The following is a 16,092-nucleotide window of genomic DNA, read 5'->3' as shown; positions in this document are numbered from 1 at the left end:
CCCATTTTACAGGTGAGGAAACTAAGGCACAAACCTTTTAGCTGACTTGTCCAAGGTCCCATGCGCAGCTAGGAAGGGTTAGAATTTGGATTTATACTCAGGTAATCTAGATCCCATTCTTAGCCACTCCTCCATACTGTCCCTCCATAGCATTGCTAAAGGTTGAACTCATGTAGTAGGAAATCTTGACTCTTTTGGTCGAATGGAGGTCTCCTAATTATTGGGCAGGAGTTCATCATTCAAAATGAGGTATGTATATTTTTTCATATCAGTGACCAGTACCCTTGACACAGAACAATTGAAAGATGTGTTGTTGATCCCGCTTCTCCTATCCTCATATTTCATCATCAAGGAAACAGGGATCTAATATCCTGTCAGTAGCCTCCATTTGTAAAAAAGGTAGAATTCTCAATAGGTAGCTATTTCCTTAAGTAAACATCACAACAGGTAGACAATAAGACGACCAGAATGCTGGAGTAGATTAAGAAAGTTAGATGTTATTCCTTTAATTTTCTGTAAGCTGTTAATTAGTAAAATGTGGTGAGTAAACTCGGCTGATCCTACAGATGGAAACCTCACAGATCTTTAATTGCCTCACTGGGAAGGGTTTTTCAACGTTGGCCATCACAGTATGCCACTTTGCAATGACTTTGGACTAGCTAATGCAAAGTTGCTAGAGTGTTCTTTTTTGCCCCATATTCTGTTTCTGGCTATGGAATCCCCCATTGGCTTTTTAATTAGATTCAAACATTTCAGTGCTCACTTTTGAGGCCCTTTCTTAGCCTGGTTTAGCTCATGTTGCTTTAGTGAATTATTTCTACTCCCCAGCTTGTGGGCCCCTCTCCAGGTTCATCTCCTTTGTATTCACCCAGCCATATGGTCTGTATCACCTCCTACCACCTCTCTGGCAGACCACCTTCGCTGTCTTTCATTCAGGTCCCTCCTTGGTCCTCATTAATTCTTGCGTGTTGGAACCACCTGCATAGATTCAAAGGACAAACAATGATGAATTTTCCTGACAACTCAAATGCCCCCAATTTCTCCTTCCCTATTCACTTACTGTTTTTTTGAGTGTATTCCAAATTTTTTCCCCATGGGTGGTGTTGCCCTTCTTATTTGACTATGAACCCAGTGAATAGAGATGTTGCCCCGTTCGATGCTGTTCCCTGGCACAGAATTGATTTTCTCTATACAAGTCTCACTGTTACATTTGCTGCAGTATATGGTGTTGGCAAACAGAAACTTTCAATACACATCTTTGAATTCCGTTGTAGCCTCATTAACATTGTTCCTGTTAGTCCTGGAAGATAGGTTAGTCCTGGACCTTTTCCAAAGAAATTCAGTTGGTAATGTGCTGAAAAAATGGCCTTTTATGGTGGTCTCACTGGGTGCTCCCTAAGGACTGTGTGAAAGGAAAGGAATAAAAATGACAGCATGCTTTTCTTTGGCTAGCCTTCTTTCACATTTCATAGGAAAACAGACCATCGCTGCTGATTAAAAAACAAAATAAAGCAGAACAAGCAAACAAAACAAAACAAAAACCCCTGGGCTTTCCAAAATCAGGTTATATCGCTTTCTATGTGTCCTGACCCTGCTCTTTTCTCTCCACCCCCTTTGTTAAATCTCACTATTGATTGTAACCATATCATCCTTTGATCCTTCTGGTTTCTTTGGAATGCTATGTTGGGGATCATTATCTAATTATCTTTTGAAGCCCTGTTATAGCTGAGTGTATGTTGAGAGGGAAGGGTGCTCTTTACTGAGATTCACTTACAACTTGGCTCGACGTTCTCTGGCCTCAGAGAATATGTTAAGCATTTAAAACATTGCCAAATAAGAAAGTAACAGGAGGGGCGCCTGTGTGGCTGGGTCGTTTAAACGCCTGACTCTTCATTTCGGCTCAGGTCATGATCTCACGGTTGGTGAGTTCAAGCCCCCCATTGGGCTCTGTGCTGACAGCAGAGAGGAAGAACCTGCTTGGGGTTCTCTCTCTCTCTCTCTCTCTCTCTCTCTCTCTCTCTCTGCCCCTCACCCACTCTCTCTTTCTCTCTCTAAATAAATAAATAAATAAATAAGAAAGTAACAAGAGAGAGTTAGGAAGGGAGAAGGCTAACCTGGTTGTCTGGTAAGTGGATGGTTCAGAAGAGGTCACCATGTGTCACGGCTCCTCTGGCAGCAGATGAAGCCATCACAGATTCCGTTCCTGCAGATCCGTCACTTATCCTACAGGTAAGTGTGTGAAAGGGAATGGAAAGTGCCCGATTTGGCCTCTATGTCATCACCTGTAAGAGCAGAAATGAAAAATCAAATTGTGCTAACTTTTTTAAAGTTTACTGGGTTGATTTATGCTTTTTACTGTATGAAATGGTAGGATCTGAGCTATGTTAACACCCATGTCTCCAAGGGGCCAGGCAGGTACACTGATAGCTACCATAGTCCTTATTTGAAGATCATTGTTACTCCAGTTGTCTGTCTACTTGACTACAAACCCCAATATCCAATGAACGCCTGTCCCCCAGTAAGCTCCACCTAAAGCTTATTTTTCCTTTTGATGACTTCCTCCTGCAAATAATGAGATGGGTGCTGGTGACTCGTTTCCCTTAATGACAGTCTGAGCCTAAGCATCTCTTACCATGATTACCGGTTGCAAAATACTAGAACACACTGTCACTTTTTCAGTGGGTCCCTGGAAGATTAGCCCTGGGTATTTTACGGTATGTTCCATACTGGAATGTTCCAGTTGGAAGCATTTTTTTTCTGCGTGAATTTCTGTTTGCCCAGGCTGTCTACTCTAGCTCCTTAGGCCTGTGCTGTCCTGCATAGAGCTGTGGACATAGCCATCAGTCCGGCTTGTTTTCAAGATCATGAAGTCAACTAAATGCTGCCTTATTTTGCCAGACTTCTGTATCAGTCCTCATTTTCTTGGTCCACTTTGGGTGCCCTGCATGTCAGGGTACGACTTTCCTATCCCCATGCGGCTGTCCTACCATCAACATGACTCCACATGGGGCCTCTCCGTGGTTCATTACTACCCACTCCCTTCCCCTACTGCTGCAACCTTCCTTTCTGTAGCATCCCTCATCAGAGCCAGAGAAGCATAGGGCGTGGAGACACTAAAACTGCATTCCTGGCTGACCAGGGAGAAGATGGGAAGAGAGGACCTTGTTTTACCACCTGATGACTAAGGGAGGCAGTGTAGTGCCTCGTCCTACATATCAGTGTTTCCCATGCTAGGTTTCCATCCTGGCGTTGCTGTGTATTAGCCCTGTGGCCTCCAGCGAATGACTTAACCTCACTAAACCTCGGTTTTTCATCCTTAAACAGGGGTGCTGACAGTGACAGGACCTATCTAGTACATGTATATTGAGGGTTCAATTAGATAATATTAGCTCGATGCCTAGCACAGAGTTTGCTTGCAAGAAAGGGATAGAGCAGGAGAGTAGACGTGCAGGGGAGGGCAAGAGAAGTGATCAAACAACCAAAATGGGAACAGCTCTTTCTATAAGTAGACCTGCAATGTCCTACTTGTGGCATGGACTTGAGATACTATCCAAGCCTGCCCTTTTCTAGATTTGCTGGCACTAAACATGTCCTTCAGGTTACAACCCGATGGGCAAAGAGTGTATCCCTCCTCCACCTGAGCGTGGGTGGTAGCATCGGGCAAGGACAGGAGCCTTTCCTCAGAGTGGGGAGACCAGGCCTGGCCCTGGCTGCACTCCCTACTGGGTGGGGAGCTTGGGCAGATCATTTCCTTTCGGGCTCGGTCTCTTCAGAGAGCAGGCTGAGGTGGCTGATATCTGAGGCTTCTTCTGTTCTCTGGACTGAGGCCTCTGAGGCAGACAAGAATACTGGGCAATGAGATCACGCGAGAAAAAACCCAAAATGTCACCTTCGGTTTGGGAAGGGTCTTTAGGAGACACCGATGTCCTGCTTTCCACGGGGCGTGCATATAGATTCCTGCAGATGGGTGCCAGTCTGTTAACATTCCTGCTCGTGATGACACAGGCACTTCATTTCCACACCTCACCAGGTACTCGCCTTCTGAAAAGAAAGGAAATCAACTTTACGAGTGCATAAATGCCGCAGGCAGCTTTCACACTGGTAGCTTTCTTTAACAAGGTAACAAAATACATTACTATTTAATTATGCAGCTTCCAGCTTTGCTTCTGACAAAGCAACGCCCCCGGTGCTTATTGAAAAGGGGATTTGTAATCAGCCAAAATCCACTCAGTTTTGCTCAGTCTCATGACATTTCCATCCCCTCTTGCACCCTACCAAGTAAAGGCAATTTTTCAGCCGTTGCCAAAAAGTTAGAGGTGGTGTTTTATAAGACCACAAAAAAGTCATTGAAACCATACTCTTTGTGTAGCTGTTTGTTCCGTTCCTCTGACCATGTGCCTCACTGGGCCCCATATCTTCCCCAGCTAACTCTGTGGGCTCCTTCTCATTCCCAGAAATCCTGGCTCACCCAGAGATGTTCCTTGGGCATCTGATTTCCCAGCGATCTTTCTAGTTAAGCTCCTTTTATATTTGAGGGAGAGAGTGATAGTCTTGGCCCCTGTTGTATTCTGAAAATGGAGTTGGTGAGTGATTTTTGGTGACATAAAAAAAAAAAAGTTTTTGGATTCACATTACTCTCTGAATCTTGGAAGCTGTTCTCCTGGGATGCCCTTTTCACTCCCTTCCCGACTCCTCTCCCCCTACCCCCGTTTCAGACATCCCACTTTATCAAGTGAAGCCCCCTACTCCTTGTCCCCCCATGCCTCTACACCAGCTGGTCTTTTGCACAGAAAACTCCCCACCCATATTTTCTGCCAATGCAGATCTTCCCTTTTTGGACAATTTCTTACAACCTCCCTAGGAAATGGTTCCATGCACCACTCTCTTTCCCTAGCAGTCAGGAGCTACATGTGGATATGTAAGTACACATGTGTTACTTTATAGATACTCTTTAATTCCTTAAGAATATGCAAGTTCCTGGGGCACCTGGGTGGTGCAGTCGGTTAAGCGTCCGACTTCAGCCAGGTCACGATCTCGCAGTCCGTGAGTTCGAGCCCCGCGTCAGGCTCTGGGCTGATGGCTCAGAGCCTGGAGCCTGTTTCCGATTCTGTGTCTCCCTCTCTCTCTGCCCCTCCCCCGTTCATGCTCTGTCTCTCTCTGTCCCAAAAATAAATAAATTAAAAAAAATTTTTTTTAAATTTGAAAAAAAAATTAAAAAAAAAAAAAAAAGAATATGCGAGTTCCTAAGAAGAATGAAGGTTTTGTTTTGATTTCTCTTCACGGCAACTGGACAGTAAAATCTGCTCTTGAGTGGATATCCTTGAAGATTTGCTCATATACTGAAACCTATTCTATTTTGTATCTTCCAGGCAAGCTTCGACACTAACCTTTTTCTTTAGAATTCTTGCTTTTAAGCTGTGATTCGGCCTTAGTCAACTTAACACAATGTCAAAGTGAAAGTTAAAACTCACGTTTCACTTCTCTGAAATGAAATGCTTAATTTTTCTATGTTTTCAATTAATATCTGTCCTATGCCAATATGGGGAAGGTTCAAAATTAGCCTTTTATTATAACCTAGTTACAAGTACAGATTGTCTGCATTTACAGTTACAAGTGAGAGCAGGCTCTAGAAACTATCTTTTAAAAAAAATTGTACACATTTGCTTTGTGTGCATTTGTTGCTCTATGTCCCTGAAAGTGACCTTTGTTGTGTTAACGCCTCCCTGGTTACTTGTGTTTCGGTGAGGAGGGTTTTGGCTACACCCGTTCTTAGTTCAGCAGGCCTTCATCATACAGAGTGGCCAGTGTCCTGGCAGGCATTGATAAGGCACTTACTGAGCATCCCGATGACCGGATGTCCCATAAACCCATCATCTTTATGAGCTCCCGAGCACACTCATTTGTACTTGGATCCTGGCCTTAAACACCATTTCCCAGACGCAGTCTTGATGTTTGGGTAAAACCAGTAACCATCCATTGCTTCCAGGCCACATCGCATCTGCTTGCGGCTATCACTGAATGAAATATGAAGGCAGCTTTTCAGCCTAAGTTCCTTTTAGAGATCCTGAAGGACACGGCTAGAGTACATCAGATGAGTTCAAGGAGACCTATCACAGGAGGAAGGGGGCCCCACGTTGAGAGGCGGGATGAAGCCAAGGTTCTGAGGCTATCTCTGAGGTCCTCGGGGAAAGTCATTATGAGCCGAGTCCAGTGGCCATGCTGCTTCTACTTAGCACCTTCCACTCACCTGTGAGGCGAACAAGACCCTTATTTATTAGTTCTTCCATTTCTCATAGTCTCTTAGGAAGATAGCTTTACCATCCAGATGCTGGGAAAGCAAAACTAAAGTTCATCATTCTAAGTCAAATTCTCTGGGCATTCTAGAGATGGAATACTTCTGGAGAATACTGAAACAGTCCGAATGTACTGAGAACTTTAATATCTGTTACTTTATTCAAATGTTAAGGAGGAGAAACAATGTCATTGTATGCTATGATTATTTGAGGTTCATGAATTTACTAAGGTGTAACCAGATTAAAACCCTTTGTGTATGTATGAAAAACCTTCCCTGTTGGTGGAAGCTTAATATTTATTGAACAAAAATGGTTGATGGGATTCTGTAATATTAATACTAAAAAGGAATTTCTATTTTTCTAGATTTAAGGGAACAGTTAGATATGACTTTAGAAGGTGGTACTATATATTTTTCTAAATGCTTATTTATTTTTGAGAGAGAGAGAGAGCACGAGTGGGAAGGAGCAGAGAGAGGGAGAGAGAGAATCCCAAGCAGGTCCTGTACTGCCAGCCCGGAGACTGACGTGGGGCCCCATCTCATGGCTGAGAGAGATCAGGACCTGAGCCAAAATCAGGAGTTGGGTGCTTAAGCAACTGAGCCACCCAGGCACACTGGTACTCTGTCTTTTAAAGTGTTGGCCACTACATCCAAAGATGGTAATATTAATATATTATCACTAGAAAAAACATTAAATTTGAGTTGCATAGATTCTCGAAAGATATTTTCAGGAACCTCTCTCATCCCCCCCTGGGACTGTTGGCACATAACCTACGATGTTCTGGAAGACTGAGGAAGACCTATGAACTTGTCTTCTCTAACCCAGGACTCAAAGCAAATTTACCCATGAAATTTCTCTTAACATTGATCTAAGGTTTACCACTGATGTTCTAGGAATAATTATTGCTTGGTATAGGGCTCTAATTTGACCCATAAGATAAATATTTATGATTTATTGAGATACTTACAATGCTGTTTCACTGCATCTAATAAACACTAGATACCTAAAGAGATTAGATTAGATTAGGTGCCTAAAAAGACATGAAAATATTTTCAACTCCAAAACCAACTGCCAGGTGTAGTAGGAGCCAGTAAAGTGGGTTTTCCTTCACTCCTTACAATGTCTTCCTTGATTCAGAGTTTGAAGATTGAATGATAGCTCAATCAGTAGACCACAAGTATCAACCGAGTATTTATTAAGCCTTCATATATTTCTCGTGCTATAGTTTTTATTGAAAGACAGAATACAGATAAAATAAAAAGGAGCAAAGTTAAAATGCAGTCCCTGTGCTCGTGGCTTAAGTGCAGAGATGGGGCTTTCACACGTGAAACAACCAGAGAACAATTTCGCAACCACAGGTAAACAAATGGGGTGTTTGGGAGAGACATCTGGTCCCCACACTGTTTGTAGCTAATTCCAGGGGAGAAATAAGAGAAATGGAACGAACTGCTTCTAAAGGGAGCACGTCCTGGTCCTCTGGCAGCAAGGTGGAAGTTTTCTGCCAGGAGGGAACACTGGATAGGGGGCTGTTTGTTTTTTCTCCAAACAGGAAACTCCTTCCATGCCAATAGTATCTTCAAAAAGATTGCTGCAGCAGATGGAAAGAACCCCTATGCATTCATGCATTCGATTAGCAGGGACTAATTCAATCTGAGGATTAACTCTGTCATTAGAGAGAAACAAAACCTATTTATGTCTCCCATCTATGCTTACACCCTCTGAGCTCCATTGGCACAGGTGGTGGTTGAATGTTAGACCACTGTAGCATTTATTCGTCTTCAGATGCTGCTGATGGATGAATCCCAATGATGAGGAGATATCTGAAGTGTGTGTGCTCTGATCCCTCCACTCCATTTCTCGGCAGTGGGGGAGAAGATAGTAGATCGGGTGTGAAGGACGTGGGACTAGAGTTTGGTGAGTGATTGCTTGCTTGGCTGGAGGAGAAAGAGGAGGAGGCACAGTGTTTTTTCTTACATATGATTAGTAAAGAGAAGTTCAGGGTAAAGTCTACTTTAGATGGAATTCTTAATTCAACTCAACAAACATCTGTTGTCTGCATCATCTTCTACTTGCCACTCCTAAACGCTGACCCTTCAGATAAGCAGTTGTCAACCTTTTGTATTTTTGAATGACACTGTATGCAAAATACATTCCCATGGGTGACTCCGGTAAGAAAACTGTTGTTCATGGCCATTTCCCAATGCTGACTAAAAGTCAACATCAACCCTCTTACTCAAAGTATGTCACAGTGCAAGTGTATGATGGGACAGACTGGATTTTCCAAAAACAGCCACAGCATGATCTCCCATCCCATACATTCTTCTTGCAATATGACTTTGACATTCTTTTCATTGAGATGTGGGGTCTGTGTTTTCTTGAATATGGACCAACTTAGGACTGTAGCAGCAGAAGTGACTCCATGTGATTTCCAAGACAAGGTGACTTCCACTAGGCCTTCTTGGGGTGGTTGCTTTTGAAACCCAGTCACCATTTCAGAAGGAAGTTCAAATGGCTCACAGAATGTCATGCACAAGGAACTAAAACTCCCAGCTGAAACCAGCACCCAGTTATCAGTATTATGTAGTCGTCTTGAAAGTAGATCTTTGAGGTTTCCATGGAGCTGCCCCACCTGATGTCAGGTGGAGAGGAGACAAACTTTCGGCTGACCCCGATCCCAATTGCAGATTTTTGAACAAAACAAATAATTGTTCTGTTTGAAGCCACTATGTTTTGGGATGGTTTGATGTACAGTAACACCTGATCCCAGATTTGTGTATCATTCTAAGAATAATCTTGGATTTGTTCCAGGATATTAAAAACCCTCTGTATTTTAGCTATTAACAAATGACTTGGCACATAGCTGATTATCAATTGTCAAAACCTCCTCTAGGCTTATATTAAAATGCAGAGGTCTTTTGCAACATCTAATTCCTCCTTTCTCTCACTTCAACTTGTTCAGTATGACTATGTAAAATAATACTAATTAGAGTCATTCTCATGAGCTGCTTCTCACTTATGCCTAATTACTATAATTCCCAGTAGTTATCCATACCATTAAATAAGTGTTAGCTACCTTTGCTGTATTTGATGATTATGCTGACTTCCATTTTGGGGAGCTAAGCCTTCACAGTTTGTTACTCATGTACCATGACTGACTGCTTACAAAGTAGAAAAATTGGACAGAATGCTTCTGATAAGGAAAATACGGGAAAAGCTCTGCAGAAATATATATCTCAAAGAAATAGACTCTTGGGCAGCTGACAGTGCAACCTCTCTGGTAGCTAAGCAGTAGGTCACTTTGAATAAAGGAGAAGTAGGAAGATGCCCGTCGTCTTCCGAATAACAGAATGGTGAACGCAACATCTGCCATGGTGCACTCAGGGTCTCCCTTGGCATAAGAAGAGGTGGACCTTAAAGCCGTAAATTGACTTCATTTTCCATGTGACGCATTCATGAAACTTTTATTGGAGGTTGTTTCTATTTTTTCCCACCTTGCTCCAGGTTACAGGGGTAACAGCATGGTGGAAGGAATTCTAACATGGATCATACACAATAATGTTAAAGAAAATATAAAAGAAACAAAGAAAAAAAAGAGTCCCTTTGTCAGCTGGATTGCTAGCTATCTGTCTGACCTTGGAAGAGTGTGGTTACCTCTCAAGCCCCAGTTTTCTCATCTGTGAAATGAGAGGGTTAGGGTGGGGTCAGAAATAGCCCTGGAATGTAGAATATGTCCATTTCTGAAGGAATAGTTCTAGGATATGCTACTTGCATTGCAGATGAAATATTGAGGAGTAAAAAGTGTGCAGAAGTTGGCAAAGCCTTATATATGTTTATACTTTCAGTGCATCAACTGGTTTCTCTCCCAACCCGAGGACAAGCTACTCTTTGTTCAACATCTGTTGTTTGTACTTTTAATTTTTTTCTTCAACAGTTTTTTAAAAACAGATTTAAGTGACTGCTACCATTAGTAGGTGACAAACTGTCTTGTGATAGAATATTAATTTAAGAACTGAGAAATAACATGAAAGATTAAAGTTTTTAAATAGACATAAGTGTTCAGAGTTGAAACTATATGATGTAGTTATTTGATTTATTGAGAACTACACGCACAAGGCTTTGCCAAGTCCTGCATGCTTTTTATTAAATATTTTCGTTGGCATAGCAAAAACCACAACCTTAAACTATCCCTTTGGAAGTAGTCATATGCCAAACTCTACAGCTGTAATTGGCCTTCTGTAATCTTACCTTCTCCTTTCATAGGTGAGAAACGGTTCTTTTTCTGTATAATGAGGTCAAAAACATTCAGTGTTCCATGGTGTTCTACAAAGAAGATCGTAACAGTCAGATCCTCTGTTCCTTGAGCTTATTTGCAGAGTCTCAAAAAGAACTGATTTTATTTCATTTTTCTAATGAGAAAACTGAAGTTTGGTAAACTGTAACTTGCCCAAGTTTACAGCTAGTTAATCGTGCTCACAGGGCTTAAATTCAGGCATCCTGAATCAGTTCCCGTATATGCCTTCCTAATTTGGACTTCTTGCCAAAACATCAGTTTCTGGCAAGGGGTGGAGTTTGCCTTGTGCAGTGGTATCCCCAGAACCTCAAACAGGGTGTGGCTCTGCAGGGAAGGTGGCCAGCCAGTGACCCCAGGGGTTGTTTTCTCCCTGTCCTGATTCCAGTGGATAGCATTGTTCCTTCCATGTGCAGATTCCTGAGGATATCCAGACCCTTGGGAATTGAGACCCAAGACTGAGAAGGAAGACGGGCATTCCTTCCTTGCAATTCTGACTTGTCAGTTCCAGTTTTCTGTCTTATGATGTTTATTGGATAGCAGTTTACTGGAAGGGGTAGCACTGAGGGGAAAAGCAACCACTTCACATAAGTTAATGATTCAGTTTCTAAGCTCTAAAAACGACAAACTTCTCAGTTCTCTACTCCCTTACTCTCCTGTCTAACTGTGTAAGTTTATGTGATTTAATTGTCCAGAAAACTTACTATCCATCCACTCAATAACCTTTACCTCCCCCTAGCAATTTGACTTCCCTTCTTTGCATTTGGGAGCATGATTTCCCCAGTTGGGGAGAGTTTTGGAAAAGGCAGGAAGGCGAGCTTAGGGACTGAGAAATAATAAAGAACAATACAATAATCATAACAACTCATTATTTGTTTTTTTAGGCTTGATCTTTCAGAAGGTACAGTCTGGAGTTGAATACTAATAGATGCAAGCTCTCTGTATGCAGAAGAAATCTTAAACAGTAGTGGTCATGGGGAAGGACATTAATCAGGAGAGAGAAGTGAGCCTTGAGCCTAGTAATGTTTGCATAATAGCTACCCTTGCGTGTATTGCTTGACTTAAAAATAAATATCCACGCTTTCCATCTCCAGTACAATTGGAAATTATTTGTGGTTATGACTCTCTTACATGATTCTCTACCTGTTCATGGGGACTTTAAACCAGGAAGCTGCTGGAAACCAACAAACATAGCAGTGCTTCTGAATGAGTCTGGGGGAGGCATTTAAAGAGGCTGTAATGTAGGCAATCTGTAGAAAATGAGCAGAGAGCAGGTCATAACTCTCTTTCCAGGAGGGGAAGGGTACGATCAGACTGGCATGGTTGACATTTATATGCTTTCCTGGCTTACTTTGAACTCTGCAATAGTTTCTCATCACCTGCAGGATAAACCCCAAGTGCCTTATCTTGACAGAAGAGGTGCTCACTGTGGGGGGGGGGGTCCTTTGGTCTCTGAAGCATCTTATCTGCGACCACTCCTCACCTCAGGGAGGATAATATACAGCGTTTTGCAGCTTCCCTTAGACATCACAACTTAACTTCCATGTCTTTGTTCAGGATCTTCCAAATCCTCTTTGCTCATTAATTCTGCTTACCATGAAGAGTTGGCTTAAACTTCACCTCCTCCAAGAAATCTTTGAACTCTACAGCTAGCCAGTAAGTTTTCCCCCAGCTTCTAATATTTTTCTCTCTTTTCTTTCTCTCCATCTTCCCTTTCTACCCTTTTCCTTTCTTCTCTTCCTGGTTCTCCTTAAATAGACTTTGTCCTGGGGAATTTCTTTATTGTCTTGATTTATTGCTTGTATGCCCCAAATGTTATTACACAAGGGCTTTAAATTAATGAATTCATTTTTCTTCTTTTCTCTATTTCTCTTTTCTTTTTCTTTGGATTTCTGGGAAATGTTTTAATAAAATCTTGAAAAGAATAGGCTCTATAACTGTTTTTGAAGCTCTGTGTTATTTCAAGCCCTGCATGAACTGCCCCCCGACTCAGGCAATTGCCCTAACCTTATTCCTATCCTAATATGGAGATTCTACTTCAGTCAGGAGAACATCCTATAGTATAAAGATCTGAACTGATTTGTTCTTGCAGACTTGTGATTGGCTAATATTTTCTCCTGCTTCTCCCTCCCTGTCCTCTGATACAGGGTTTACATCGTAGGGTTAAGCAGCACCCACTGACTCCTTCATCCATGCCTCTCCTCTCATAAGTGCTGTGTTCACAAGATATGTCTCCTCGACTTCCCATACCAATTTTGCCCTTCCTTTCTAGGCTCCTTCTGCAGTGTCTATCCATATGTCTTCAGATACTTAAGTACAGTCGCAAAAGTACTGAAAATGACCCCTTCTGTTGACATATCTACTTGTAAAGCTTTTGTTTTTTGTTTGTTTGTTTGTTTTATCCTTACTATAGACAGATGAGCAGCTATTACTTTTATTTTACAAAAAAGAAAATTGGTTCACAATCATTGACTTGTTAAGCTTACAAGTCTCCTGAGTTAAGTTTAGAATTAAACTCTAATCCAGTGCCCTTTTGCAACACTATAAAGGCTTGATAACCTATAAAGACTACTTTCTTTCCTTTTCTCCAGGCGTCACAGAGCCTGGGGGAGCTCTGCCTGGGGAGCTCCCAGAGGGCACTGGACAGAGGACTGGACTGGACACTGACCTGCATTATGGCCGCGATTGGGCCACTACTGGCTCTGTGCCCCGAGACAGTCACTTTACTCTGAACTCCAGTGTCCTCATCTATAGCAAGAAGAGTGAGGCATGTGTTTTCTTTGGATTCTTCTGACATTAATTTCCTTTCTGTTTCTATCTCTCTCCCATCTGGCTCCTTTTCTCTCTCTGCCTTCAGTCAGTTCTGCAACTAATCGTTGCACATCAATACCGTACAGAGCATTGTGCTAGGAACCCTAGGGAGATGCTTGCAGCTCATTATGGAAAGGGAAACATTCTTTCCTCTTTCCCATTCTCCTCCTTTTTATGTCTGTCTTTCTGTCTATGTCTTCCTCGAGTGCTCAAGTGGCCCTCCTTATTTCCATGGGTTTTCATGGTTTCTGCTGTGGTCTAGGGCAGGGCCTTCAGCCCTGGGCCAGTGAATGGGTTTAACCTGCCTGTGGTGCATCCAATCACTCGGGACTGGTAAGTACTCAGTATGAAAACCTGGAGGGCCTTGTCAGTGCTGCTCCAGGGCTATGTGCATTTGGATGCACAACACAGCATTTTTGGCTAACTCTATGTGAGAGTAAATGAGAATAAAATGCCACTCTGAGAAATTTAAAATTTAAGTTACTCTCTTCTAAAATTCTATGCCATTCATGCCTTAAAATAATCTTTTTTTTTTTTTTTTTTTTGAGTAGTTTTAGAATCTAGGTATTTATTTTTCTAAAGGGACCATTTCCAACCTAAGACAAATGTTCCCTTGGGGAATCATTGCTGTCATTAGATGCTCACATCTTCTTGCCCTTGTTAATCAGTTTTCTCTTCTCATTCCCCTTTTGTCTCCCACATAACCTGTATGTACATGCACTTCTAGTTTTGCCCCTAAAGCTACATATTTTTACAATTAGTTTAGGTTTCCTATGACTCTCAGAGTTCTTTCCATTTGAGTTGCCAGTGGATGAGATGCTGACCACATGATCATTTTCCTCAGAACAGAATTCAAGTATACATGTCCCCTCTCTACTACCTTTAGTCTTCTTTATTTCCATAGAAGTGGATAGTTGTTTCTCATTACATAACAAAATTACTAGTAATTTTTGGAACTCCAAGAGGATACAGTAGAAGGAACTGGAAAGAAGGAAGCAAAAAAATCATGGTTAGGCACCTAGCCTGCCTCAGTAGATGAGTTGAGAACATTCATATGGTTTAATCATTTCAGTAATTCTGTAAGATTTAAACTTGATGTTTATGTGGAAACTGGATTCAGAGGGGTTCCATGATCTACCCATTGTTCCACAGCTTGTGAAACAGCTAAGATCTGAACCTAATCTCTGTGACTCCAAATTTCATGAGGGGGTGTTGAGGTACACTCTAGAATGTTGGACAGAATGGGTGTCCGGGCAGGGAAGGGGTGAAGAGAAGGCTTTAGCCTGATGCAAGATTCTTGGTATGCTTCTCTTTCCCTTATTCCTACCCCAAATGTAGACTATTTTGGCAAAATATAGATCCAGCCCTTTGTGGTATTTTGATGAGAGGGTCTTCTACTAATGGGACATCTCTCTTTTGTCTTTCACAGCAATTTTGCAGGCAGTAATAGCTGGTGATCTTATGAAGGTAAGCTATCTTCCTACCAAAATTTTTGGTGATTCTTTAACAACTTTAACCTCATTTCTCACCACATTTTCATGATCTCTCGTATGTCATCTATCATCCATCCTTCTGCGGTGCTAGCCGACTCGAAAGGGGAAGGATGTTCTTTGGGGAACTGGACAGAGAGGGCCAGAGGAGTCTTCATAGCATCTCCACATTTCCTAACAGCAAAGGCTGTGTGCAGGGGTACTGCGCTGGTTGCCTCCACTCATAACATGGACTGCATGTTCCCAGGATGCAATGCTCACAGTACCCCAAATTCCCGCTATCTAGGAGCTGATATTTGGAGTTTTAAGGTTTCTTCTTAGACAGGTCTTGAAATGAATGCATTATATGGATAATACCCAGAAATACACTCTCCGGGCCAGAGCCTCCAGCTTCTAACATTATTAGAGTTTTGTCCTTCAGGGATCACAATTAACCAAAAGAAGATGCTTGGTCTGATCTCCTTTGAACATTTTCATTTCTGCGTATATGTTCTTAGTTCAGAGGGAAGGAAGTAGTCACTGCTGCCTCTGGAGTGAATACAGATTTGGGAGTCAGACTGCCCGCGTTCAAATCTTGGCTCTGCCATTCATTGTATGTGTGACTGTATTTAATTCTCTCTGTGCCTCAGTTTCTTCATCTGTAAAACTGAATAATGTTGCCTCTGTCCTTTGTCATGAGAATTGAACCTAACGATACACGTAAAGCTCTTAAGACTGTTTTTATTACATAGAAGCGACTCTGAAATGCCAGCTAGTAGTGTTAGTCTGTGTCTTTTTAATAAACATAGTGGAGATGCAAATATTGTTATAAAGTGTGTACAGTCTATAAGTATTCTAAAAGTTATATTTAGTTTCATGTCACTTTCAGGCATTGGGACTTAGGACGACCTGCATATCCCTCTGTAACCCACACTGGCTTGATCTGCTCTGTAATATTGGCACCTGCGGGAGACAGAGGCTCTACCCGCCAGCCTGTGGAGAAGGGTGCCATTGCAGATTGAGAAACCAAAAGCCTTAAAAGAAAGCTGAGAAGCACTGACCTTGCGTGCAACTTCTTCTGAAGTGCATCTATTGAATAAACTGAGAACCCCCTGTGCGACAGTATGAAGAGGTTACTAATAGGAAACAGTCAGAAGGTCCCAAGCATCCTGACAAACTGCCGTCTTAGGCACATAATCCTGGAAGTGGTGCCTGTGCCACTGTCTGGGTC

At 42.2% G+C, this 16,092-nt stretch overlaps 1 protein-coding gene across 9 annotated transcripts in view; it reads left to right on the top strand.

Moving 5' to 3' along the window:
- The window catches only part of DGKI (diacylglycerol kinase iota), a 439,032-nt gene that overhangs the window by 402,277 nt on the left and 20,663 nt on the right, over window positions 1-16,092 (top strand). For all 9 annotated transcript variants that reach the window (XM_023250599.2, XM_023250596.2, XM_023250595.2 and 6 more), the window contains one exon: window positions 14,822-14,859. In XM_023250599.2, coding sequence (XP_023106367.2) covers window positions 14,822-14,859 — 38 coding nt within the window. The remainder of the gene's footprint in view (window positions 1-14,821; window positions 14,860-16,092) is intronic.

The sequence above is a fragment of the Felis catus genome, chromosome A2, assembly GCF_018350175.1.
Source record: "Felis catus isolate Fca126 chromosome A2, F.catus_Fca126_mat1.0, whole genome shotgun sequence".
In the NCBI taxonomy this organism is placed as follows: Eukaryota; Metazoa; Chordata; class Mammalia; order Carnivora; family Felidae; genus Felis; species Felis catus.
Note: the sequence above shows the minus strand (reverse complement) of the source record. Positions and strands in the feature narration are given on the sequence as shown.